The 25,882-nt window shown below is 47.2% G+C and overlaps 14 protein-coding genes; 5 read left to right on the top strand and 9 right to left on the bottom strand.

Moving 5' to 3' along the window:
- Window positions 1-473: 473 nt before the first annotated feature.
- Window positions 474-1,840, bottom strand: FFUJ_04194 (related to Hst1p and Sir2p; the record flags this gene model as incomplete). XM_023572550.1 has 2 exons in its annotated part: window positions 474-1,636; window positions 1,690-1,840. 2 exons carry the CDS (start codon window positions 1,838-1,840, stop codon window positions 474-476), a joined length of 1,314 nt encoding a protein of 437 aa, XP_023426654.1.
- An 884-nt stretch (window positions 1,841-2,724) lies between these two features.
- FFUJ_04195 (related to TBP-binding repressor protein) lies at window positions 2,725-3,331 on the bottom strand (the record flags this gene model as incomplete). XM_023572549.1 has 4 exons in its annotated part: window positions 2,725-2,832; window positions 2,885-3,144; window positions 3,197-3,223; window positions 3,277-3,331. The coding sequence occupies 4 exons, from the start codon at window positions 3,329-3,331 to the stop codon at window positions 2,725-2,727; spliced, it is 450 nt and encodes a 149-aa protein (XP_023426653.1).
- Window positions 3,332-5,203: 1,872 nt separating this feature from the next.
- Window positions 5,204-6,221, bottom strand: FFUJ_04196 (corticosteroid 11-beta-dehydrogenase-like protein; the record flags this gene model as incomplete). XM_023572548.1 has 4 exons in its annotated part: window positions 5,204-5,240; window positions 5,288-5,658; window positions 5,714-5,872; window positions 5,931-6,221. The coding sequence occupies 4 exons, from the start codon at window positions 6,219-6,221 to the stop codon at window positions 5,204-5,206; spliced, it is 858 nt and encodes a 285-aa protein (XP_023426652.1).
- Window positions 6,222-6,376: 155 nt separating this feature from the next.
- On the top strand, window positions 6,377-7,645 carry FFUJ_04197 (related to FAD dependent oxidoreductase superfamily; the record flags this gene model as incomplete). XM_023572547.1 has 2 exons in its annotated part: window positions 6,377-6,837; window positions 6,889-7,645. 2 exons carry the CDS (start codon window positions 6,377-6,379, stop codon window positions 7,643-7,645), a joined length of 1,218 nt encoding a protein of 405 aa, XP_023426651.1.
- An 855-nt stretch (window positions 7,646-8,500) lies between these two features.
- Window positions 8,501-8,912, bottom strand: FFUJ_04198 (uncharacterized protein; the record flags this gene model as incomplete). XM_023572546.1 has 2 exons in its annotated part: window positions 8,501-8,842; window positions 8,895-8,912. The coding sequence occupies 2 exons, from the start codon at window positions 8,910-8,912 to the stop codon at window positions 8,501-8,503; spliced, it is 360 nt and encodes a 119-aa protein (XP_023426650.1).
- Window positions 8,913-9,536: 624 nt separating this feature from the next.
- FFUJ_04199 (related to homocysteine S-methyltransferase) lies at window positions 9,537-10,565 on the bottom strand (the record flags this gene model as incomplete). Its single annotated transcript, XM_023572545.1, has 1 exon — window positions 9,537-10,565. The coding sequence occupies one exon, from the start codon at window positions 10,563-10,565 to the stop codon at window positions 9,537-9,539; it is 1,029 nt and encodes a 342-aa protein (XP_023426649.1).
- A 556-nt stretch (window positions 10,566-11,121) lies between these two features.
- Window positions 11,122-11,904, top strand: FFUJ_04200 (uncharacterized protein; the record flags this gene model as incomplete). The annotated part of the gene is made up of 1 exon (XM_023572544.1): window positions 11,122-11,904. One exon carries the CDS (start codon window positions 11,122-11,124, stop codon window positions 11,902-11,904), a length of 783 nt encoding a protein of 260 aa, XP_023426648.1.
- A 1,461-nt stretch (window positions 11,905-13,365) lies between these two features.
- FFUJ_04201 (uncharacterized protein) lies at window positions 13,366-13,771 on the bottom strand (the record flags this gene model as incomplete). XM_023572543.1 has 2 exons in its annotated part: window positions 13,366-13,694; window positions 13,750-13,771. The coding sequence occupies 2 exons, from the start codon at window positions 13,769-13,771 to the stop codon at window positions 13,366-13,368; spliced, it is 351 nt and encodes a 116-aa protein (XP_023427236.1).
- A 905-nt stretch (window positions 13,772-14,676) lies between these two features.
- FFUJ_04202 (related to RTG2-retrograde regulation protein) lies at window positions 14,677-16,611 on the top strand (the record flags this gene model as incomplete). XM_023572542.1 has 2 exons in its annotated part: window positions 14,677-14,814; window positions 14,875-16,611. 2 exons carry the CDS (start codon window positions 14,677-14,679, stop codon window positions 16,609-16,611), a joined length of 1,875 nt encoding a protein of 624 aa, XP_023426647.1.
- A 184-nt stretch (window positions 16,612-16,795) lies between these two features.
- On the bottom strand, window positions 16,796-17,896 carry FFUJ_04203 (uncharacterized protein; the record flags this gene model as incomplete). XM_023572540.1 has 4 exons in its annotated part: window positions 16,796-17,076; window positions 17,196-17,400; window positions 17,448-17,798; window positions 17,849-17,896. The coding sequence occupies 4 exons, from the start codon at window positions 17,894-17,896 to the stop codon at window positions 16,796-16,798; spliced, it is 885 nt and encodes a 294-aa protein (XP_023426646.1).
- A 403-nt stretch (window positions 17,897-18,299) lies between these two features.
- FFUJ_04204 (uncharacterized protein) lies at window positions 18,300-19,523 on the bottom strand (the record flags this gene model as incomplete). XM_023572539.1 has 2 exons in its annotated part: window positions 18,300-19,268; window positions 19,323-19,523. 2 exons carry the CDS (start codon window positions 19,521-19,523, stop codon window positions 18,300-18,302), a joined length of 1,170 nt encoding a protein of 389 aa, XP_023426645.1.
- An 842-nt stretch (window positions 19,524-20,365) lies between these two features.
- On the bottom strand, window positions 20,366-21,019 carry FFUJ_04205 (uncharacterized protein; the record flags this gene model as incomplete). XM_023572538.1 has 3 exons in its annotated part: window positions 20,366-20,423; window positions 20,471-20,748; window positions 20,798-21,019. The coding sequence occupies 3 exons, from the start codon at window positions 21,017-21,019 to the stop codon at window positions 20,366-20,368; spliced, it is 558 nt and encodes a 185-aa protein (XP_023426644.1).
- Window positions 21,020-22,128: 1,109 nt separating this feature from the next.
- FFUJ_04206 (related to phospholipid-translocating ATPase) lies at window positions 22,129-23,234 on the top strand (the record flags this gene model as incomplete). XM_023572537.1 has 2 exons in its annotated part: window positions 22,129-22,928; window positions 22,979-23,234. 2 exons carry the CDS (start codon window positions 22,129-22,131, stop codon window positions 23,232-23,234), a joined length of 1,056 nt encoding a protein of 351 aa, XP_023426643.1.
- Window positions 23,235-23,948: 714 nt separating this feature from the next.
- Window positions 23,949-25,405, top strand: FFUJ_04207 (related to monocarboxylate transporter 2; the record flags this gene model as incomplete). XM_023572536.1 has 3 exons in its annotated part: window positions 23,949-24,141; window positions 24,194-24,291; window positions 24,338-25,405. 3 exons carry the CDS (start codon window positions 23,949-23,951, stop codon window positions 25,403-25,405), a joined length of 1,359 nt encoding a protein of 452 aa, XP_023426642.1.
- Between the last annotated feature and the right edge of the window lie 477 nt (window positions 25,406-25,882).

The raw sequence follows: 25,882 nt of genomic DNA, 5'->3' as shown, positions 1-25,882 counted from the left end.
AGACTTTACTGAGCTGATTTTGGCATCCTCTTCCAAAGTCTTATGTTTTCTTGCTCCCTGAAGGCCTGGGTCTTCTCTTCGTCTTTTGTCATTGTTTCTTAGAGTTGGTGTCGATCTGTATGATGAGTATGATGTGATATGAGATCAGGGCCAGTCTGATGGTATATTCTCCTATATATGGATCCTCTATAGTAAAAGCTACAGCATATGTCAAGTAATACAGAACTTAGTAGCATGGTAATGATAAACCAATTCTTTCATTAGACTGGCTCTTGCATTGATCTAGTCAATGCGGACTATCTATGTAACCGTACCCTATTGAATTTCATCGTGATCAACATAAATAAACTCGTCTAGTCATCTGCCATCAGGCTATAGCGGGCAGGAAGTTGCAACCTTCTACACCGGCCCCGTTTTCGTACACCGTTAACTGTTGGAACGCCCCATCTGTACTCATAGTACTTAAGGAGTAACTACTTCTCCTTGTTGCTGAGAGATGCTGATACAGTTCCTCCTGTTTTAGCCTCTATCTTTGATGCCTCTGCCTTTGGTGGCTCTTCTTCAGGGGTTTGTGGCTTGGGGGGCTCCGTGACTAAAGACTCTGTCTTGCTTGCTTCGGCTTCCAGCTGCTCAACATGGGCTCGATCTAGTTTAGTTTGTTGGCTCTTGGGCGCCTCCTTGATATCATTCTCCAGATCTGTAATAGCTGTAGCTGTTTCTGGTTCTCGTTGTTTGTCTTCGTCCTTTGGCTTTTCCGAGACAGTGGGACCATCCTTGTGCTTCGTGGGCTCTTTTTCCAATGGCACGCCTTCGTCGCTCTCGTCAATAACGACAGCGCCAACTTCGGCGGCCAAGCGCTCAACCTCATCTTGTACGTCATCCTTCTCTCTACCGCCAAGCTGTCGATCTGCCTCAGCATCGCCCACGGTCTGTCTCCAGAGCTTCTCAAGCTCGTCTCGCCAGCCAAGCGCATCAGCAAGCTTGCGAATACCGGCATCACAATCGCCGAGCTCCATCACATCATCAGATCGGGTTCCAATTTGGCCCACCTTTTCCATGTTGAAAAGCACGCGGGGCTTGCCCTCTTGCGCCATGCCTGGGAGAGCAGCGAAAGGGTAAACGCTAAGACTGGTACCCACGATCAAAACTAGGTCGGCCATAGCTACTTGGTACGTATTGTTGTCGAATGCCTTGGGTAGAGCCTCACCGAAGAATACAATATCTGGCTTGACAAGTCCCTTGCACCCCTCCTTGTCGCAATGGGGAACCTTGCCTCCAAAGACGTGCTCCTTCATCTTCTCATCTGGGTATTCCTCCTTGCACTCGATGCAGCGCTGTGTCGCAAAGCTTCCATGGGCTTCAATGATCTTGTCCGAAGGTACTCCAGCTACGCGCTCAAGGCAATCGATGTTCTGTGTGAAGAGCATCTGGAGAAGACCCTTGCGGGCGAGAAGGGCGATGAAGGCATGGGAGACGGTCGGAGAGAATTTCCCTGGATATAGTTCGTTCGCTAGAACATAGAAGGGCTCGGGGTGATTGCGAAAGTAAGAGATGTCGAATACGGCTTCGGCGTAAGGCAGATTGAGGCGGGCAAGATTGGCATAAAGACCTGTTCCGGGCGATCGAAAGTCGGGGACTGATAGCTTTATTAGATATGTTTTTAGTTCTGACTTCAGTTCAATTACTCACTTCCAGCAGCAGTGGAGATACCAGCGCCAGTCAAGACAACAATTCGCTTGCTCCGACCCGTTTTGATATACTCGGCGACAGCATCAAGGCTACGCTCAGTAAGTGTAATGGGCGGCCCGCCATAACTCATAGAGGACTCTTCCTGGCCCATTTTGCGATTGAGCCAGCGAGGGCCACGCGGTCCAGGCTTGTTCTTGTTTTTGCGTCTTCGACCTATTTTGACGACAATGGAAGCAAAAATAATACTGCTGCTTCTAGTGATGCTGATTGCGCATGCATGCAGAATGCAGGGTGGGAGTAACGTGAGGTGGGCGTCAAGGTGGGGGATATTCTGATTTACATCATTTTTTGCTTGCGGCCTTATCGATAAGGATATAAGTGAGATATGTGCATACTTCAAGGCAACAAAGAAACGAGTCGCAGCCTAGGTAGACAAGATGTCATTGCTAATACGACTTTCTGATAGGACAGGTGCATATATTAACATCACGTCATCATTGACACAGTCATCTGAATAAACGCCAAGGCTGCTGCGTGCACTTTGCATAGAAAACTAAAGCCTGTCAAGGCCCGTACGAGAAGAGCTTAGAATGGATTGGACAAAATATATACAATTTCAGACACTTTTCACAATCTTGGTATGACTGACTCTCTGAAAGTTTAATATTGTTGCAATAATTATGCTATGGCTGTTGTTCATGGCTTGTACGGCCTGTGTGCGCTTCCATAGCCGCTCATCATAGCCTGTCCATCGTGAGGCACCCGCTGACAAGGCTTCAAACCATTCAAGATTTAAAGTTGAAGACGATGTAATTCAGAAAATCCCTCCCTGATGGCAAACGCCTTGTCAAAGGTCTATAAGCGAATATAAGCGAAAGTGATAACGAGCAAGCCCATCCGCCCGCTTCCCATGACAAATTTCAGGCACAGTTCAATCCCAGTCCAATTCTGCACACCAACGCCTAGCAATGCTAAAAATTTCCTTTACGCCCGTTTCCACCATTTGCGTGATCCAGTGCTGTCTGGCCGCTTTCCCTAACCGTGACGCTCTCGAGCAGCTGCGAACTGCTCCTCCTGTAGACGAGCGAGTTCCTCCATGGACATGCCACTGTTGGCAAACTTGTCTGCCTTCTTCTCTCGGCCCTGGTCATTGTTAATCTTTGCTGAATATGTTGAGGGGAAATTGTGAGCTTACTTTTTGAACCTCCTTGTGCTCAGCTGCTGCCTCGAGAACAGCAGGGACCATGTCAGTGAAGCCTAGTTGCTCGAGAGCTTTCGTGATGTGATCGCAGGCGATAGTCTTCTTTGCTTCCTTCTCAGAAATCTCGTTCGCCTCTGATGAAATAAGGGTAATGAACTCGACACAGCATTCAATCAAGAGATCGCGAGCCTCTTTAGCAAATGCCACGCCTGCCGATGGGGGAAGAATTTCAGATACAATTTTTTGGACAGTAGCTGTAACTAAGTTAGTGAATGACTTTTTAATAGGAGGAGCACTGCGACATACCTTTCGGGAGCGACAAATCGTCGTTACCTATAAGTCAAAATTATTAGCCCAGGGTCTTGAAGCAGACATGAAGAGCAGACCGAGTGTTCCATTGTCATATTTGAGCCAGTATCTGGTTGACGCTGGTAAAGGCATCGCGAGAGACAAATAGTAAAATGAAATATAAAATCGGGGGAGTGTTTGAGATAGACAGTGAAGTTTGAGATGAAAAGTAGATGCGAAAGTGTGCTATGTTTGTAAAGTGTCGATAGTGATGAAAAGGGTTTTAAGATATGGAACATGATAAGAAACTTCTCGGTAGAGATCGATATAAATAAAAGTTGAATAAATGGTATTCACAACACTGTGACTTCCAACCGACAGTGATGCATTGTCGTGATGGTCATTACGGGTTGAGAACTAAGACGGAAGATGCGTATAAACAGGACGAGAAAGAAACGCAACAACAAACGAACAAATAAGAAAAAAGAAAATACTTGCCTCCAAACTCGTGATCAGACATATTGAAGAAGCAAAAATCCGTGAATCAGGGTGGTGTTGGAAATGTGTTTGCGGTTGACTGCGTTAGTATTTTGGAGATATGACCGAGTATACACCAAAGACGCGGTTATTCAGAGACGGTGGCTGGCCGAGTGCAACGCGAAGACAGTCTCAACAAGCAAGAAATGTGACAAAAAAGGGTAGAAAGGCGCAAAGAGGTCTTCTAGTGATGTATGTATCCGTTGAGAAGCGTGTATGTTTCACTGTTGTTTGAGTGCTGTTGTTTATATTGGATCTTGATGATGAGCTTCACTTTTGCTTGTCAGGCTGAGAAGGAGACAGACGGGGTGGGATGGTTACTCAGGCCCATGAGTGGTGGGGCAAGCCTCTTTTGTATCTGAAGAGCTGCTGCTTGTTTTTTTTTTTGCGCCGCGCTTGTAGCCAAGTCTCCACCTGGAATTTCATTTGCTCAGTGGAATTCATTCATGGCAGTGCCTCGAGCGCCAGTGGAGGAGCCTTAGGTCCCAAGGCTGCTGTGACTTGGCTGTAAGTTAATTGGAGGTTTGCTTCAGTGGAGGCTGTCTCCATTTCCAGCCACACGGGGCGCGTCTTTTTTGTCGTGCACGGACCAGTTATGCAGCTATTTCAGAACTTCCATCTTTTGAAAATTTCCTATTCCTTCATCAAACATTCCTTTTCTCTCTCTATTCTCTACAAACATGCCACAACGCTCAGGTCGAGCAACGGCTTTGTCAAGGCGGCGCCAATAGCGTCTGTCAATTTGCTATACCTCGGAAGCACTCACTTTGTGCGTTGCTTTCACTCGAGTGCAGCCGCCAATTCTTTGGGTAAGTCTCTCTTTGTTCCCCCTCCACCAACTCGCATGAAGAGATATGTTGTCGCCCCAGGCTGAGGAGGTTCGACAAGCCTCCTGTGCTGATTGACTTCGTCCTGTGCCAAATGGACAGAACTGATTGATCCCAATCATCTTTGTTTCAAAGCTTGAACCACGTTACCGGACCATAGGCTAATCAACTCAAAGTTAGGCTGCACTCTCTGACCCATGCTGTAAGACTCCCTTCAGCATCTTTACACCCCTTCGATACGCCGTGATGCACTTTGCTATCTGGTACTATCAAATACCGACTCTCATGACGGATAAAAACGATAGCCTGAGCGCATTCGACTGCACGCTTGCTTTGGACAACATGTTGGAACATGGAACTAACATGCGACAAGGCAGCTGCTTCGAGCATCACGTCTTTGAACTCGGTTGCATGCGACAAATCAGCACCAGGTAAGAACAAGCTTTTCTTTATTTCTACTACCAACATCAAATGCTATGATGAAGAAACTTACATTCCATGCTAAATCCGAATGTCCATGTGGAGCAAACTAAGAGCTTTTCATCTTTCGACTGACTTGCATTTGTCTTTCTATCTTTTATCTACTTGAACCATATCCAAAGACATAAAAGCTAACACTGCTTGAGATATCCAGATTCTTCCAATATCCCTAAGCTAAACCCTATTCTTGGTATGCCTCGACCTCTGGTGAGTTCCATCTGCATAATCGTTAGTCTTTGATGTCATAGTATGTTGTGAGACGTACGAAAAGAATTTGCCGCTCAGCTCTTTGAGCGGGTCTGCGACAAACTTGGCCATAACATTTCCTGGCTGGTCTGGCTTTAGCAAGATGCCCTTTTCTTTAGCTTCAACGAAGGAATCGTATTGTGCCTTGTTCATAGATGATTGGCCTTCCGATCTCAGTACACCTTGCATCTCAGTGTCAACTCGACCTGGTGCAATGGCAACACTTGTTATGTCAGGCTCTTCAAGCGCAATGTGAGCTGAGACAGAATTGTAGACTGCCTTTGATGAACCGTAACTTGTCCACGCGGCATATTGCTTGGCTGCTGCTCCTGATGACACCCAGACAATACAGCCTTTGGACTTGCGTAGCTCTTTGATCGCAGCTTGGGCCTGGGGTTATCAGTATTGTTCATCCTCGTAAGAGGCCTGGCCAAGATCCCCTTACCAAGGCAATACCGCTGAAGACGTTGATGTCATAAATCTTCTTCCACTCTTCGACCGTGGTGTCTGCGAACTTCTTGGGCGCCAACATGCCATGGTTGATAACCAGACCATCAATTTTGCCGAACGAGGATACAGCAAGGTCAACCAGCTTCGAAGGCAGCTAGACAGCAAACATCAGCCTCGTAACTCCTGAGCTTGTAATTGGCTTAGGTACACACCTGAGGTTCGACAATGTCTCCAGCAATGAATTGGACCTGTTCCGGGTGCGATTTCTTCAAACACTCCAATGGTTCGGATGATCGAGCTGTAATAACAACCTTGTGGGATTGGTCAAGCAGGTAACGGGTAATGGCAGCGCCAATGCCCTTACTGGCACCAGTGATAATGAAGACTTTGGAGCTCATGTTGAGAAATCTGCTGTGTGACTGATACTGTTGATGTTCGGTGAGTATCTGTAATTTGTCACCGTTTTGAAGCTCAAGAGAATGGGGGTTCTTGGTGGTTATCATGGTGGGGTCAATTCTGGAGCTTCAATCTTGTTTACCCTGTATCATCGTCACTCACGTCATCGGTTCTTTCTTGGTAATAGCCCGCCTGCATCAGCTGAGACTTGTTCCGTTTTCTCAATTATACAATAGATTTCTAATCCTAATACTTGATCCCAATGGCCTCGACGGTGATTGTTGGAGGTGGCATAATTGGCATCGCGACAGCTTATTATCTCTCAGAACATCAACCGGGTTCAAGCATCCACCTTGTTGACTCATCAGCAACGCTATTCGCCTCGGCATCTGGCTACGCTGGTGGATTTCTCGCGAGGGACTGGTTTCATCAAGATCTTGCATCTCTGGGAGAACTGAGTTTTGATGAGCATGAGAAATTGGCAAAGGAGTTTAATGGGAGGGAGAAATGGTTGTATGCCAAGTCAGTGACTTTGAACTATGAGCTACCGAGAAGGAAACCCAAGGATTCGACTGGTCAGGATTGGCTACGTGATGGAGGGAGTCGTGTGGATGTGATAGAAGAGAGAGGGGAGGTTAAAGACAGGAATAGCCCGCCTTGGTTGAGACGTATCAAGGGTGATGCTCTCAGCTTGGTTGATCATGGTGAAGGGACAGCTGTTCTGTAAGTCACTGTCTTATGAGACCGATATATTCTGACAAACCATATTCGCAGAGACCCCCTAAAACTATGCCAGTTTCTCCTGGAGAGGTGTCGAGCAGCGGGTGTACGGATCCATAACCCTGCCGTTGTTCTAAGCGTGGGCGCCGACTGCCATGATGAGCTATCATATGTCCGTATTGGTTACACAGACTGCTCCTCAGAGACACATATTCCAGCTACACGAACACTTGTATGTACTGGGGCATGGACCCCAAGTGTCTTGGAGTCCATGTTTCCCGGATCATCTATCAACATACCCGTCGTACCGCTCGCAGGACACTCACTGGTTGTACGAAACCCCGCAGATATCGGCGATGCGTACCACTCTGTATATACAAACATGGACGACTTCTCGCCGGAGATTTATGCTCGACCAAATGGACATATCTGGCTCGGTGGCGTGAACGCATCTTTGCGGCTACCACCACTAGCAACAGGTGCGAAACCCGTGGATGCGCCACTTGAGAAGTTGAAGAACCTGGCGAGGCAGATTATCAGAGTTGAGGGTGATGAGCTGGAGGTAATACGGACTGGGTTATGCTTTAGACCTGTGTCAGAACGAGGAACACCCTATATCACACGCATAGAGGATGTGGATCTACGACAAGGCTACAGGACACGGAAAGGACGTGATGGTGGCGTCTATGTAGCGACAGGGCATGGGCCATGGGGGATCAGTTTGTCGTTGGGAACGGCGAAAGTTATGGCTGAGATGATGCAGGGAAGAGAGTTAAGTGCTGATATTAGTAAGTTGGGATACTGGCCGTGATCGAAGCGTGGGTAGTTGAGGTTGGATACAAACAAGTCATACGTAGATCCTGATATATGAATAGCATCCTAGTAGGAGTTAACTGAAGTAGCTTTTTCATTGCACCTGAAACGGCGGGTAAGATTTGCTTGCAACTGATCTATTAGACTCGCATGCAAAGCACGCTATACCGCTCAGTTTGTTGCCTTGGTCACAAGCCCACATCCTGGCGATAGACTTATCATAGCCTAAGGATATCATGAGATATGCTTAGGATACATTAGCAAGGGAAGAAGATCATCGCCTTTTGTTGGGACGAAATCCACGGGTACTGCGAGCAGTCAACTGATCTGCAATAAACTCTGGCATGTCTTGTTGAAACTGAAGATTGGCGGTATCCAGCTCAGCCCTAGTGATAGCCTTGACTGCCAGTGCCTTGTGAAAGTCTCGATACTGCGAAGGTATGTCCGACCACTCTTCCTCGTTAAAAGTAACCGACAGTTGGAAGCCAGCATCTCGCAAAGGAGCCGTTGGCTTTGCAAGCGAGACGAAGTCTCTCCAGGGAAGATGCATGTGAATCTCAAGTTTCATCTTGTCCGCGAGTGCAACCAGGTCCTTCACCTAGAAGTAAAAATGGAATTCCGCTTTGGTGGTGGCACCGTGAGCATAATCAATCATCTCCCAGGTGTTGAGTGCACTTGGTCTTATGTAACTCTCTTTTTTCAAGAGCATAACAGCTCTCGCGTGAATCTGGGGCATCCGTGATTTGTTGAGGGAGAAGAACGTGGCGCAATAAGTTGATAGTTCAAAAACGCACACAAACAGCGTTTTCGAGGCAGTTCGAGCAAAGGCGGGTTGATTTGTGCCCTCCTCCGATCACATTACATAGCGATGGAGATTTTCATTGTAAAAAAAAAATGGCATGCGGTAAGGGAATAAGTCATTTGTGGCAGCGTCTTTGGTCTTTGGAGACAGGTTGATCGAGCGAGTATAGACTTCGACCCTTCGTTCCTCGGGCGAGATGTTGTTCTCTCCGTGATGCAGAATATCAGAATTTGCTGCAGTAGCGCCAGCAGAAGACAACACAGTGGTAGAATCTTGAGTTGCATGTCCTGGACGATCGATATCCATTGGGTCAGTTTCCGCATGCACTGGATGGGCGAACTGGGCGTTGTTCTGAGAAGACGTATGGAAGGAGTTGGATCTCTTACGAGGCGGCTAAATCATCATATTAGAGAAGTATCATGGCAAGATAGTCGACAGCACTTACGCTGTAACGGAGATCCATGTTGACCGATTTGATGCTTTTCAGGTGCAGAGTTTAGGATTCATGCCTTGTCCTCTCTATGAAATGACGGGCCTGTACGTCTGTGATATATGTCAGGTACTACGAAGGAATAAAAAGAAAAAGAGTCTTTATACGATTGGAGAAGACTAGCTTTACCAAGTGCCAGGTTTCGCACTGCTTGAAGTGGCCGCGTAAGAGAGCAAAGCCCCAGCTTAATGAAAGGCTCAGGTGTAAACATGAAGAAGAAATAGCAGCCGGAGCAAGAGATCAGTGAGGGGTAAGTTAATACAAAAATTCAGACGAAAATGCAAAACTATGCTGTCTGTATTCGTTTGCCCCTACCAGGTCACGTCCAAGTGTCTGCCACGTTCATAAGCAACTCAAGTAGCTTAATGCTCTGATAGTCATAGCCTCTTTTTAAGGGCTCTGAAATAGCTATTTGGAAGGCATCCTAAGTCTATACTAAGTTTGCCTAAGTTTTACCTAAATCTTTCTATCACTTAGGATATAAATTCTGACTTTTCTTGCCTGACGTAGCTTCTTCGTGAATTGACATCTTTGATATCGTGGTTTGTTAGACATATAATTTATCTTAATTTCGTTCCATGGCATTGATGGAAGCTTCTATTTTACGAGACAATCGCGAAGTTTCTTGATATCTTCGCTCCCAGCCCTACAGCATCCTCCGACCAAGATGGCAGGCCACTTCCCTCTATCCTCCGTAGCCTTTACGACTGTCTCAAGTTGGCGTTCCCAAGATGAGCGTCTATGAGTCTCAACGCCGTCTGGCATCTCCCATTTCTGTGTTGTTGTGTTGTAAACCTCTCCATTTGTTCCGTCAGGATACAGCACCAGAGCAGGCCACTCTGTAATCTTGCCGCTCTCAATCAAGCCTGAGACAGTGCGCTCAAAGATTTGAAGGAGTTGGTCAAGCTTGTCGACCTTGGTGCAGTTGATACCGATACCCCACGGCAACTTGGATGAGACCTCGGGATCTAGCATGGCCTCCACGGCGGCTTCGATGGAGTTGCCATCTGGCATTTTGAGGTCTCTGTCAGGGGAGAGACATGCCGTCCAGTAAGGGAGATCAGATAGTGTTGGTGTCGCAGCGAGAGCTTTGCGCATGGCAATGATCTCGTCAACGCGGGGAATAGTCTCGAGGGCAACATAGCCCACTCGCTTCTGTGTATCAGAAACCTCAGCGAAGACGCCCAATCGCTCACGGTGCCATGCCTCCAAATCAGCCAAAGAGTTGTGCTCCGCATCGTATTTCCCACTGTACTCCTGACCTGGAATCATGCAAGCTCCGTAAGGTCCAATGCTCAAAGCAACACAGCCCTTGTCCCCCACAGCACGCTGAGCAATACTAACAGCATCATCCAAGAACCGAGGAACAGTTTCACGAGGGATACCCTCGGGGAAATCCTCAGTGCGAGTGTCGGCGAAACCATGGAGCGAAACTTGATATGTCGCTGTGAGGAGCACGTCAACTGGGACAGCTCCGAAATCGCTCTGACAGGATTGGAGAGTGGATTGGTCAGAAACAAGCAGATGAGAGGACCAGAGCGGCGTTGAACGGGAGAAAGTGACAGAGTACTTGGACTCGAGAGAGGTGCCGAGGCCACCGTCAAGAATGAGAATTTTGGACGGCATTTTTATGTTGGTGGTTGTGGTTGAGGTTGAGATTGAGGTTGAGTTTGTGTCCACTCTGTCTAAAGAAAAGAGAAAACTAGTGGATTGTCAAGACGCCCTTTATCGAGCACGAGTCCTTAGTCGGGAATAACATCATCTAGTCAAAGAAAATAGCTTATCATTGCAGAATAAAGACTACTTGATGTCTGTTCATGTAACTGATCTGACTGGTGAAATTGTGTAACACAATATTCCTGTCAAGTAATTCTCGCGAGGCTAAATCACAGACCCAACCTGGCGATGTTGCATGAAGTTTCATTAGACCACCTCTCAAGTCATCTGGATTATCTGAACAACAAAAAAAGGGCAAAGGAGGTCCAGTGATCAGTCACTACAGACATAGCTTTCGAGCTACTGGGCACTGTATCTAAAATCCTGCATTTGGAGGACATCGCCACTATATGTCCAGGCTCTAGAAAGGGTCTTCGCGTTCGCTGAAAGGTAATGAAACACAACTAATTACACAGAAATAAGAGACAAGCAATTGGTAAGTATTCTGTGAGTGTTCAGATTCAGCATGAGTGCAGGGACAATGAACAAGGCTAGACAGCCTCCTCGCCTGTTCAGTGATGTCGAGTGTTCGATGATGCATTATCATTGTTCAAGACGGAAAGAGTCTGTCAAACAGCTGCATGAAATATTTAAAGCGAACCCCCATTCATTACAATTACTTTCTCTCGTCATCCTCAGATCAGCCTCATCCGGTCGGCGATATCACCTACAACCGTACACTCGTCGACCGAGCCTTATCCCTCACCACTACACAACTCAGGAAATGCCCTTCCGAAGATTCTCTGGATGTCTGGGATCCTCTTCCGAAGAATTTCTACAACTGACTATCGGAGTTTGCACAGATCCTGTGGAAGGCCAACCAAACCACTGGATTCTGATGCTCACCGATGATGACGCTGAGTACGCTACATGTTACCATTCCTTGGGTGGTCCTACGAAACGCAGACCCTGGGAACTTGTGATCGAGAGTGGAGAGCTAAGAAGCTGGGACGCCGACTACTTTTATTACGTCGCTGAGATATCAGCGCGACATCAACGAAAGGTGAATGCTTCGGCGAATAAAACTCCAAGTGGGTTTAGTCAAAGATGGGTTGTGAGAGTGCTCTGGGATCTGGAGCTGCAGAAAGTTGTTCTTCCTGGTACGACGAAGAGGATCGCTCAAGCTGTGGAGGAGGATCCTTATGCTGATGCATCACCTATTGTGGAAAAGCGCAAGGGTTTCCGGGATCAGATGTTTGACTGGGCAGAGAAGCATTGCTTGTCTAGGCTTGGGTTACCTGGACGATAGAAGGACTACATGGCGCAGGTCGCTTTCTCTCTCATTTCTTTGAGTTCATGACAGGCAAGTAAAGGTATAGTATAAGCTACGTGGTAAAGGAAATAAAAGAACTCGCAAGCCTGACGACGAAGTATTGTCTCATGAAAATTCCAAAAGAAGGCTACGGGCGATTATGCCCCGAATACAATTCTGTATAAAGACGATCATGGTCAAACTAGGATCATAATGTGAGATGAAATCCTCCAAACTTTGAGAAAGTTGTCATAATTTAGGCCTTCCTTAGGATAAAATACCCCAAAACTTTACCAATGTCATCATTTGTCTCGCACGGTCATAGCATATCGGCAGTATCAAATGCTTCTTATGAGATTGTTGCGTCGAGGAGCCTTGCCACGCGCCTTCTTGCTTCATGATTTTCTCTTCACAAGATGAGTCGTCCGTGTTCCATGATACTTTATTGGACTTGTGTCTGTCACTTGAGTCGAGAGCAAAGTATCGCCAGTGTCAGTCCTAGGCGGAAGGCGATCTTAAATAGTTGATATTGGGTTTGAGAAGCTGGCAGCGTCGAGCATCTGGATGTGTCAGGTCATGTATTTCCCAGTGCGATGCTGAGGGGCCATTTTCTTAAATTCTTTGAATGTTCTTCGCAATACTTTTAAGTCAGTGATGGTTGCCCTTCTAGCAGACTCGGCAGGGCATAACCGTCCTCCCATGTGTTGTCTAGAGGTGTTCCTATCAAGGCTAGACATCCTTCGAATTTCCCACGGAGTGCATTGATGGCAGCAAATGTGCGGGTGTTGCGATTCTTGATGGTATGGGCATCGTCGAGAATCATGCATTTTCCGATCGGCTTCCATGGCTCGGACTCCAGGCTGCCAGAACAGAGGATCAGCCTCGGTCTCTTTAGAAAGAAAACGGACAGTTCTGATTTTTAGTCCTTGTTGGCATCCTGGAACCTTGCGATATAGTTCGGCTCCTCAGTAGGATTTGAATAGGAAGTGATCTCGACCTGGTACCATCACAGGCTGAAGGGGGAAAAGAATTCTCCAAAAGCCAAACGGTAGCCATGTCTCGCGCCTTTCATCACGATGACCGATATCCTTCCCTGATATTTGTCCGCCTTGCGGCCAGTATTGCCGCATCAAAGAAGGCATCGATCTGGGTCATCCACTGGTTACAGCATGAGAGGTGCAACGATAAGTGAAGGCCCAGGCTCGCAGGATAAAGCAGCCACGGCAAAAGCTACCAGGGTGTTGCTAAGCCCTGGGGGTCTCCCAATATCATGCCCTTGAGGGGGCCAGCAAGCGACCGCATAGCGGCTTCTACAGCATGCTTCTGGTGTTCGAAGAGTGTGTTATCATACCTGAGGCCGGGCATGCGGCCTGCACGCGGCGCGTCGTGTTTGGCGATCTATTGCGAACTCACAATTAGTCACCGAGTTAATCTCGGCGCCATGATATGAACTTAGAGTCATGCCATGAAGGTATTGAGGTATGCGACGATGGCTTGTTCACCGAAATCTCCATCATCTTGATCTTCACTGTCCCCGTCATCGCTGTTGGCGGTCGCATCAACGTGATCATTGCTTCCATCTCCAGGGTCCTGTGTAGAATTTCCCACGTCGTCGACAGGCTGCGTCGTCATACCGGATTCTTCACGAGGTTCAATGACGCTTTCATCACTCTCCATGAAGTCAGTCAAGAGATATGGGCTGGTCTTGGAAGTCGAGTCAAATCCTGCGCTTTGACAGATAGCGCGAATAATTGACAGGCTGTACTCCTTTTTGCCGTCAGACCCAGCTGAGTTGAATAAGGAGTAAATGATATGAGGGAAGGAAAGAGAAAAAGAGCATACAATGAAATCCGAGCATGTTCATACTTACTTACATAATGCTTAGCACCGGAAGACAGTGAATCACAGTCAAATCGAGTGGCCTTGCATGATGCTTGCTCAATATTAATCCGAATCACCCCTTATATCAATTATTAAAAAGAGGCAATTTTTATTATAAAGAGAAAACAAGCAGAGACAGAAAGCCATATCTGCCAATGTGGGCAAACGTTGATACGTTGTTGAAGCATCTTAGTGCCTCCGTCAATATTCATGAGACAATACTTTAACAGAACAGCTGAACACTCTGAAAGGTTCATTGCATTGCAAATTTCGTTGGGGAACAAAAGAACAGGAAATTACGATATTCTAGTTAAAGAAACTCCTAAGTTAAGTGTAGGATAAACTTACTTAAATATTTTGTCACTTTAGGTTGGAGATTATAAGCGTATAGCTAGCTGGGTCTGTTACAGATCGTAGTACTTCTTTTCAGCAATTGATCTTGTTCGTACTTAGCAATTGAAGTAAATTGTCGATTCGAGGCTTAATTCTGTGCCTATTAATCTTGTTGCCTCACCGTTTGTATAGTCGTTGATTGAACAACGGTCAAGATCCCAATCCGTCAAGATAAGGTCTCCGATCTCGTGCTTATCTCTACCCCGGTCAATGACTTGATTCAATCACGTAGCTTGTGCTGCCATCGGAGTCGCTGCTCAACCGTAACTGGCTCGATTTCCGGACAAGCTCATTTAAGGTTGGTGTACGTCAGGGCAATCCCATCAGAGCTGAAACCCGCCGCAGGGCGTTAGCTTCCCTTCTGGTGACGGGAAGCTCCCTGAAATAGAGGCCCCCGACCACCTTAAATACTGGGGAGCTCTGTATTTCACCCGGGCTGCCAACGTCATCAACGACAAACGGGCATTTCCACCTACACAACAAAGACAGCTCGTGATGGATTTCTCCGACTTTGAAGTCATCGACCCAATCGCCGAGTTTGGCCATGAGAGCAGCGACGATGAGGATGCCCAGCCGCCGTACGCGCATCTTCAGGGCGGTCATCCCCCATGGCAGGGCCATGAGGGTAAGCTAGTCGGTGTTGTTGACATGGGCAGGTGAGAAAATAGAGACAATTCATCAACTGCAACAAAGAAACTGACGAGTGATGCCATCACCAGCAATGGAATTCGTCTCTCGATTTCCGACCTTTCGAACCCATTGGCTCGTATGCTCCCTACCGTTTACCAGTATCGCGCCTCCATTTCTCTTTACGACTCTCAATATGATCCCGAGACTGGAGATCAGATTCCCATTCCCGACGATATCATCGAGTCTGTCGTTTCAGTCTTGAGTCGATTCGTTGTGATTTGCGGCGACTTCCGCTGTAAGAAGGAGAATATCCATGTTATCGCGACCGAAGCCACCCGCGCTGCACTCAACTCGAAGCAGTTCTTGGCTGCTATCAAAGACAAGACTGGTCTGACAGTTGAGCTCCTACCTAAAGAGGAAGAGGGCCAGATCGGTGCCCTCGGAATCGCCAGTGGCTTCTCTAACATGGAAGGCCTTGTGATGGACCTTGGCGGTGGCAGCACCCAGATTACCTGGATGCTCAGCTCGGGCGGTCAGGTTCGCATGAGTCCCAAAGGCAGCTTCAGCTTCCCATATGGAGCTGCTGCTTTGACCAAGAAGCTTCACGATCTTCGTGACGGTAAGAAGAAGGATGAAGCCGATGCAGCTGTCAAGGCTTTCGAGAAGGAAATGATCGCCAACTTCAAGGACGCATACAACAATCTGCAGATCCCCGCCGAGATGACCGAGAAGGCTGAGAAGGAAGGCGGGTACCGTATTTATCTCTCCGGAGGTGGTTTCAGAGGATGGGGATATTTGCTCCTGTACCTGAATCAGACCGATGGCAGCTACTATCCCATTTCCATTATCAATGGATACACTGCCAAGCGCAAACAGTTTGAGGACACCGAGGCTCTCAAACATGTCGCTCATGCTGCGAAAGACATTTTCCGTGTTTCCGATCGTCGAAGATCCCAGGTTCCCGCGGTCGCGTTCCTTGTCAATGTTCTTTCAGAGTCCATTCCTGGAGGTATCAGAGAGGCACACTTTTGTCAGGGCGGTGTCAGAGAAGGCTTCCTCTTCCGCCAGCTTTCACCATCTATTCGAGCTCAGTCTCCCCTAGAGGTTGCCACAGGCTACTTTGCCCCGGGTTCGCGACATCTCATTCAGCAATTACTCAAGAACGCAATCCCGAAACCTTCTAAGAAGAAGGAGTTCCCAGAGGAGTTCGGCGAGCCTGTTGTTGACTCCTTCGCCAATGCGATGTATCTGCACATGTTCATGAGTAAGGAGACGGCCTCAACGACGGCTTTGTACTCAACCAGTGTTGGAAACATGTCTGCGATCCACGGTGTTTCGCACCAAGATCGAGCAAGGTTGGCCTTGATGCTTGAGTCCAGATATGGTGGTGAACTTCCTCCTCGTGAGCTCGAGTTCCGTGAGTCACTTCGTGACATGCTCACGCCTGAGGAAGTCTGGTGGGCATCATACCTCGGCAGGGTCGGACAACTCATCACCGCGCTCTACCCAGCCGGTAAGATCCACAAGTCGAAGCCACGCGTGGTGTTCACCTCTCAGTGGTCGTACACTTTGGGCAAGAAGAAGAATAAGGAAGGTCTTCTGCTCACAATCTCTGTACAGAAAACCAACGATGACCCAGCAAGAACAAAGGAAACTGTCAAGGAGGCAGCTAGTGATGTGGAAAAGATTGGAAAGAAGAAGAACTGGATTGGAGATGATGAGCCTTGGGGAATGAAGGTTAAAGTCAGGGTTGTGGAGGAGGGCATTCTCTCTGAGGAGATGGAGAAGCTGAAAATGTAGGATACTAATATCTTTGTTTCGGAAATTGTGGAAAAGCATATTGGGCTTGGTTTGGGAATTGTCAAAGGCTACACGGGAAAGCAAATGAAGGGCAGAATGTATGATGGTACTCATTAAGTGATTTGGAACAAATTGAGTTTGTTTTGTCTTTTGCCCATCGTCGTCTTTATACTTTTGCTTACCTCTACTCTAATAACCAGCGCACACCCTGAAGAAGATCCTGCAGCCACTTCTTGGAAACAGGCAAGTCAGGGCAAGTCGTCCAGAAGCCGTGAGGCAGCCCTGAGTAGATGTGTGACTTGGTTGACAGCCCGACTTCTTGTAGCAATTGATCGAGAAGAATAGCTTCATCACGACGTGGATCCCAACCGCAAATTGCAAAGTATGCTTTCTTTGCTATACCGGCATGAGAATCGAAGAGAAGAGGGGACAGTCGCTTGTCTGTTGGGGGAGCGCCATATAGTCCTGTTGCATGATCAGTATTGAGTGAAAAGCATTGTCAGAGAGTAACGTGCCTGCAAAGTAGTCAATTGACTTTCGCGTGAGGCCGGGCGCATCATCGATCTCGTCGACGCTCAGAATACGATCCAGATATTTCTTTGGTCTCATATCTGGATGACAGAAGCTCCCAGCGAGGAACACGACGCCTGTGATTCTGGGAGCGAGGCCCTCATCACGAGCCAAGTGCGAGATTCCGGCAGTGAAGTTGGCACCAGCAGATGTGCCACCAAGGATAAAGCCCTTGGATAAGTCTGTGTTGAGTTTCCTCTGGCCCTCTGACGATGCAGCCTGGACAGAATGTTAGCTGGCGGTAGTTTGGCAGCGCTGTATCTTACCCATCGGACGACATCGAAGCTATCTTCAAAGCCAACGGGGAACTTGTGCTCAGGAGCAAGTCGATACTCGACACTTGCAACAAGAACAGGAACTTCCAACGCAATTGCTCTGCATGTTATGTCGTCTGTTTCAAGGCCACCCGTGACATACCCACCGCCGTGCATGTAGAGAAACAGAGGGAGGGCATCGTTGTGAGCAGTTTGACGGTAGATGCGCAGTGTGATAGACTTGTTATCACGCACAGGGACATTTATTTCGTAAACATCGAGGCCTTCCTGTGGAATAATTGGATCATGGTCTCTGGTCATACCCAAGCTTGGTTTTGTGCCTGGGGGAAGATTGTTTGGGAACTGATGGGGTCAGTAACAATATCATGAAGTTTGCACATGATTTAGCGTACATCGACCCATTCGGGATGGGGTGTTGCATAATGTCTATATTCGGCCATTTTAATTATGCAATAGATAGAAATGATGTTTTATTTAATAGATGTATGAAGGTGAGAGCTGTGTTTAAATAACTGCGTTGAAAGCTATACGAGGGCGAACTCGGAGTCGCTTTGCTGATCCCTGCCTCTCATGTTAGAGATGCAGGACTAGTCAGCTGCTGGTTATCCTAAGGATCCGAGATCTTTGGTCACTTGAGAGATTATCTTATCTGATCGTACTGTTATGGTAATCTTGTTTGGTACCCTTGCTGGCACATGCAGTCGGAAATGCAACGAGAGCCTCTACTTGTCCTCGCATGAAGCCATTTTCTTGACACTCCCGATGACGGCTCAAAGTATTGAGGTCTTGCTGATCAATGTAAAAAACATGTCTCCCGTATTAACACCATCTCTCATCAGCACCTCATTCCCATGTCCTGCGCTTGCTCTTCTGCTTCGTGTATTTCTTCAAAAAGGGCGCTTTCTCCAATCCATCAGCCTGAGTCTTCCAAATCTTCTTCCCCATTGCAACATATTTCTCCCCAAACTTCCCAAGCTCTACCAGCGCAGTCTCTCTAGTGACTCGATGCATCTCAGCGTACTCCGCATCAGTACCGAACGTCGCAATCTTGTATGTCCGTTTCCACAAGGCAACCATCTCCTTCGCAAAAGCACTTTCAGCTTGGATATTCTTTGCGACAAGATAAAATGAAGATCTGATCTTGTGGTGCCTGTAGTGCTTGTACAGTTTGACGGTTGCCATTTTGCTGAATTGGTGGATCAAGTCGAAACTTCGCCAACTGTCGAGCTTGTGCATCAGAATCACCATCGTCCCGCCGTTCTTCAGATGTCCAAGACCGAGGGCGATCTGCGTGAGAGCTAGACGAGTAGCTTCTCGGGGCTCTCGCCATTCCGCACGGGGATGAGTACGCAGGACTTGGCCATCGCAGAAGACAAGATCGAACCTCTCGGTATCGTCGAAGACCTTTTCGAATAGGAAGTCATATGGTCCTGGAAAGTTCAACGGAACATCGTTCTTGGTAATACCCATATCAGCTGCCAGCGTTGTAATGTCGCGAAACTCCACATCCACTTGTGCATCGAGCATCTTGACGTCGTGTCCACCTTGCTCAACGGGTAAGCTCATGGCCCTGACGTGAATACCAGGTGTCTTGGCCCAAGCTACGTCAACGAAGCCACCTGGAGCTACGCACATGTCCAGCAAGGCCGGCTGTTCGACCTTGGACATGTTCAGAGCACCCGTTGCCTTGTCGAGGTCAATTGCGATCGTCTTCATCATGGTGTAGAAGAACTGTGTACTGTCCGCGCTACATTTATCTGCGACTGCTCGTTGTTTCTTGAAGTGAGCATCGCCTTGACTTGCCTCCCAGCCCTGTCTTTCTCATTAGACCATTCTCCTTGCTCAGTATCCTTGTTACAGACGTACCTTTCTTCTCAACTCATGGAGACGGCGAAACTCCTCGACGTTCTCCAAGAGATAATCGCGGATAGTCTCTTGAGCACTTCTCTCGGGCTCCGGAACTTCAGTAATGGATTCCATGATTGGCTGTGCCTTTGCCTGCTCGTCTCGCCCAAAAGTAGCATGTTCGCTAGGGCTAGAGCTTGAAGTGTCAGCGTCGGAGGACATATTGGAGGCTGGACATTCGCTACTAAATACCAACAGTTTGAGAAGAAGTGAGAATAATTTCCTCCCAAAAGCAAATCTTATTTATACCTTCAACAAGAGTGTCTGTCGTCTTGCATGTTTGGAGGCCTATCTCCTGTGTTCCAGTTTCTGTCCATCCACCAAATGGACCAACAAGCAACAGGCAGAAGTGGCAGTAACCGTTGGTGTTTGCCAGCGTGGTCGACCTCCAGCATAGAGGCCATACGATACCACATAACGCAGCGGCAAGGCTCTCCCGAGAACAGAAAACTTGGTTGATAATTATTCTGCAGTCATTGATTGGCCGTAAGTCTCATGAAGCCACCAACAGAGGCCGGCCGGCCGGCCTCTTCATCGCCACATTTCACAAGATGGACAGTGAATTATTACAGGAGTCTTTTATGAAATAATGTAGATAGTTCATTTCCGGGTTCCTGTTGGTCAGTAACCTAGTTCTTTGTGGCTCTGCCAATCGATCTTGGCTAGAATATAATGCTTGCAAGCAACAAAGCACTGAGTGGCATTGCATTCGAATTTAAACTTTTAGACAAGGTAGAAAACCGGAGACACTTGGCTGTAGTCTCTAAAATCACTGCAAATGATACAAAGTCGGAGTGACTGGAAATCAAGTCAGACGCAGGCCTTGTGGCAACTTCCTAGCGATATTCGCAAGCAGAAGTCAAGTATTCTATATTTAAAACACTTAATCTGGCTAGTAAATGTTTGGGTATCGGGTATCAATTCTAAACAACAGTTGTTGATGGGCCATCCTTGGGAGGTTCGCTCTTGTTGATCTTTCTATATCCCTCTCGCATTTCAGTCTTCTAGAATCTTGTCGAGTAAAGATAATGAACAATAAACCACTGGTATACACAAAACAGACTATAAATGTTAAATCAAAGTTGAAGGCTAGTCAGGGGGCCACTTACAATGCACAAATGCCAAAACAGCCACAAGCAATGCTTAGGTTGTCAAGCATTGCTACTGTTCCAGTAGATATATCACCGACAAAGCCCGTCCTCCGCTTGTCGAGATTTGACTCATTGTACGCATCTATATCTTCCCGAAGAACAAATATGACAGTGAGAGCGGCAAGCCACATTAAAGTTGAAAGGGCCAGAATCAAAATATACCATATTGGCGGTCTTGGGTTGTTGCGTCCTCGTGGCTTGACTGGTATCTTGAAAGCAAAGAAATGAAGAGCTCCCTGAGTTTGGTCAGCAGGCTTTTATATGTATACAGGTGAGTGAACCTACGACTGCAAGATTGTACGCTGATGCAGCAAGCAAATTATGTCCCGGATGTTTAGATATTATCCCGGCCGAAAGCCCAATGACCGCACACGAAGCTATCCACCTCCCGATATCCGCTTTAAAAGTATCATCGTAAAGTCTCTTAACCGGATTCGTCTCCTTCTCTCTCCCCAGCATATCCCTGACGATTTCGCCGAGTGGCATAGGACATATTGGACTCGACATGGCTGAACTGGTATGGATGTGTAGGTAAGCTGCAGATGAGAAGGATCAGGTGGTTTTTTTGGGCGCCGCCGCGTAATCTAATGCTTTATGGCTGTGGTCTTGGCTGGCTAGGGGATGTTGATCCAACATGACGCTAGGCCAAGGGTTGAAACTCCATCTTTTGGCCTTGGCCCTCGTCACTAATTCCCTTTGCACTGCCACTGGAAATTGGCGGTGCCTGGGCTTTAATCATGCCGTATCTTGGATAAAAGGTCCAAGCAACTGCTCGCGTAATGGTCTTCTTTAGAGGTTGAATGCCAAGAATCTTTGAGTATTTGATCATGAGGTAATTGAAGATATTCGCAACTAGAGTTTGTTTGAGGGACTGCACTTTCTGTAGTAGGTACTTGAGTAGATCCACATCCATTATTTTATTTTATTATTTTGGCATATATAAAAAAACATTCCGTGGACTGAACTAATGAAGTTTACGAGAGAATAATGAAATATTCAGGTAGCTCTCTGATCTTGGCTGCGGTTCCATGCCAGTTCAGACTTCAAGTGCGGAATTTAAAAATGCCCATGTTTTTGAGGTCCCTTTGGAACCGATCGCATTTCAAACTAAAAGCAATTTAAATATCACCCAAAGCTCGTATGATTGCCCAAAAAGGGATCATACGGCGCTGCAAGGATCTACGACAGCTCAGCTCTGTATGGATGTAAGAGGGCTGTGCTTAAGGCTGAAATTTCAAGTACATCCTCCCACTAAGCGCTTATGCTTATTTTTATGCAAATCCCAGCGCATTATTTCCCCGAAGCTGACGACAAGATGGGGCTCATACACGTGGAATGTGATTTGATAGGTGCATGTTGGCCAGTTATCTGTCAATCCCCCATATCTAAACGAATTCGGTTGTATCTGCGAGCTACGACGGAGTGGCTGGGAGAACGCCTTAGTGGCCGTGTCTTGCAGATTGATTGTCACACAATCCTATTGATTACGAAGATATGTGCTTGGTGAGTGTCTTGATGTCGTCTTACTCATATATAAGGCCCCATCCTCCTGACTCTCAATATCTTTCAACTCATCTCTAGCTACTCACAAATACTTGATCTAAAACTACACAACAATGGGTGATAAAAACGAAACATGGACACCAAACTACGACAACTGCGATAAAGTCACGGATCGTTGTCCCGTTGAATACACCATCTACCAAGACTATCTCTCCGAACCAGCTTCAGGATTCTTCGCGATCGCTTTTGCACTTCTCTTCCTCGCACAAATATTTCAGGGGTTCCGGGCTAAAACATGGTCGTATATGATATGGCTGGGCATCGGAACAGTCTTTGAAGTCGCGGGCCATGTTGGACGCTTTGGACTGGGAAGAAATCCATGGCAGCAGAATGTCTTTATTGTGCAGTACCTGACACTCTTATTGGCTCCTACTTTGGTTGCTGCTGCTATATCAGTGACGTTCAAGCATCTTGTTGTTTGGTACGGAGCAAAATGGTCTCTTCTCAAGCCCAGACTATATCCTCTCGTCTTTGTCGGTACAGACTTTATCTCGATTTTCATCCAGATTATCGGAGGTGGCCTCACAGCTATGCAAAGTATGGGCAAGGGATCTGAGACGACGCAGAAACTTGGAGAGGCGCTTGTCATTGGAGGTGTAGCCTTTCAAGTTGCCAACATGTTGTGCTGTGGTGGTCTGATGCTTCTTTACACTCGACGTCGAAAGCAGGCAATGAAACATCGAGACCCGTTGATGGGAAACGCGGCTGATATGTACACAACCGGCATGCCAACTCGTGGGAGAGTTCCTGTTGCTCGAGAGGAGGCCACGCTAAAGGAGGCAAAAAGAGTCAAGTGGTTTGTCTATGCTCTGGGTATTGCTTATACCTGTATCATCATCCGATGCGCCTACCGGTAAGATTCTATTGACACTCATTTGCCTACCCTGGCTAATTAGTACTTAGTATCGCGGAAACTGTCCCAGATATTGGGGTAGATGTTCTCCGAAACGAAACACTATTCATCGTCTTCGACGCAACCATGATGTTGATTTCCATCGGTGCTGTGACTATCCTCCATCCCTGCTTCTTCTTTCCTTATTTGGGCCTCAGAAAGAAGCAGAAGAATCAAAGCAAGGTCTATGAAGGTTACAGAATGGAGAGTAGTTCAGCTTTGGTTGGGCAGCAGCAACACCCGCAGCAACAGCAAGGGTATGCTTGAGGCTGGAGCCTCTTTTGGCCCCTCAACCTTGTCACAAAGCCGAGTCCTGAATTATAAGTGCATTTTACTAGTTTGTGGTTTGGTGTTCCACGTGTTGGGCTATATGGCATATTTTATAGAATTCTAGAAGCTTCAAGGTTTTCAATTCGATTCATACACAAGACAAAATATCATACTGGTCCCGATGATCTTAATATGGCATTGCACTCTCAGAAATATCAACTTTAGCCACTTCAAACCTAGGACGGACCTTCGGCGGGATTGGCCACAGAATCTTGCAGTTGTTATCAAATTAGAAACTATTTGACCATCGAATTTGACTACTTTATAAGGAAATTACGTTAGCGCCTTCCTATAAATTAGTAGCCTGAGCCCTTTGCATTAGCTCAAACTCTGGAATGGCCGTATTCTGCTTATCCATGTGACTCGGATTGATAAACCACGACCGGATATTGCAGCCGATGTATCGTTTGATGTCAGCCATCTTTTCCCACGTCCGATGTCGCCTACAACCTGCGCCCTACAAGAACAATAAAAACAGAAAACGAATCAAGATAATTCAATGAGCACTATCAAGGTTCGAAAGGCGCGGTGCAACGTTTGATAGAAGGCGCACTCTGCTGGTTGTTGTATAAATATCGAATACTCTCTCCGAACATTGCATTTAGTTCCCTTCATCTCACTGCACAAGTAACTTAAGGAATATACTGTTCAATGTCACAGACCTCACTTGAGTTCGTTACTCCCAATCGAAATGTGTCAGACGACGCAGTCCAATTACAGAACCTGGATCAACGCTTCGAGTCGCGAGCAACAGATGCCGAGTTCTCGCTGCCTCCTGTTGATGGTGGAAGAAAGGCATATCTATTCTTAGCAGCCTGTTGGGTGGTTGAAGCAGTGACTTTTGGTAATCTCCCTCATCTTTAGGGTCCACGAACATGGTTTAACAAAGAAATCAGGTTTTGGGTTCTCATTCGGCGTCTTTCAAGAGTACTACAGTCATCATGAGCCTTTCGCGGGCTCGAACAGTATCGCTGCTATTGGAACCACAACAACTGTAAGATACTTGCAAAGCTACCCTTCCCAACTCTGACATTATCCAGGGCATGTTGTATCTAGGAGCACCATTCGTGGTCATTATATGCCGCTTCTACTCCCGCCAAGCTCGCTGGTTCACCTACGCTGGTCTCTTTGTAACGTCTCTAGCCATGGTTATGAGTTCCTTTTGCACCACTGTTCCTCAACTTATCGCAACACAAGGGGTCCTCTTTGGGATCGGAGGCTGCTTCGCTTACTGTCCTTGTACTCTCTATATCGACGAGTGGTTCGTTCGTCGTAAGGGCTTTGCTTATGGAATTGTCTGGAGTGCTGCTGGAGCTGGAGGTGCCGTTCTTCCTCTGGTTCTGGAGACGCTCCTCAAGAACTATGGCTTCCAAACTACTGTTAGAATATGTGCGGGCATCTTATTTGGAAGTGCAGCTCCAATTGCATACTTCATCAAGCCTAGGCTACCATTATCGGCCACTATCCACAGAAAGCCTCTGAATATGCGGTTCGTCACATCCAGGATGTTTCTTCTGTATCAACTTGTCAACGTCATTGAAGCAACAGGCTACTTCCTCCCTACGATCTACCTTCCCACTTATGCTCGAACAACCTTTGGTACCTCAACGATCCTCTCAGCTTTGACGGTTATTCTGGTCAATATCGCTACGACGATCGGTCTGATGGTCATGGGATCCCTCAGCGATAAGCTTGCAGTTACGACATGCATGCTCATATCTGCGGTAGGCGTGGGTATTTCAGTCCTACTTGTCTGGGGACTTACAGCATCTCTCCCTATCCTGTATGTTTTCTGCGTCATGTACGGCCTCTTCGCAGGATCTTGGGCCTCGATCTGGCCAGGAATTATGAGAGAAGTGACACAAAAGTTTCAGGATGAAAACGAGCACGTTGACCCTGTCATGGTGCATGGACACCTCTGCGTGGGCAGAGGAGTTGGAAACATCATCTCCGGACCCTTGAGCGGTTCTCTTATTCGAGGTCAACCATGGCAGGGAAAGGTTATTGGGGGTTATGGAAGTGGATATGGCATTCTGATTTTGTACACCGGCCTCACGGGCCTGGTGAGTGGTATGAGCTTTTTGTGGCGATACGTGAATGTTTTGTAAGGGATGGACATTTCTGGAAGCTGATTCTCCATCAGAGGAGAAGGCATTAGCGGCGATATCAGGTTTCAAGCGTGTCACGCTAAAAAGTGATTTGTAAGGCAACCTAGTTATTATTCTAAGACACATACCAGACTTAATCACGAGGAAACAGTGCTTGTTATTGATCAGAAACTTGAGAGCTAAGAACTGACGAAGGAAGAGTAAAAGGTTGGAACGCTGTATTTTATGACGCTTCCCTTGTACTAAGTACAGACGTAACGAATTGACTGACTATCATGCTATGGAAACTTTCTCCATGACGTCCATCCACCCAAGCGCTCTTCTTTTTGATGTGATAGACTGTCTGAACTAGTAAGGGGGGTGCGGGTCAATCCCTCGGGCACTCAGCGCTCGCCCAGATAATACGCGATAGGAGTATGGGTTGATACAAGCTCCCGCCAACCTTGACCCGAACGATCCCCCCCAAGAATCGAGAGG

This window comes from Fusarium fujikuroi, chromosome FFUJ_chr02 (assembly GCF_900079805.1).
Source record: "Fusarium fujikuroi IMI 58289 draft genome, chromosome FFUJ_chr02".
Classification (NCBI taxonomy): domain Eukaryota; kingdom Fungi; phylum Ascomycota; class Sordariomycetes; order Hypocreales; family Nectriaceae; genus Fusarium; species Fusarium fujikuroi.
The sequence above is the reverse complement of the archived record's forward strand: the minus strand, read 5'-3'. Positions and strand labels throughout refer to the sequence as shown.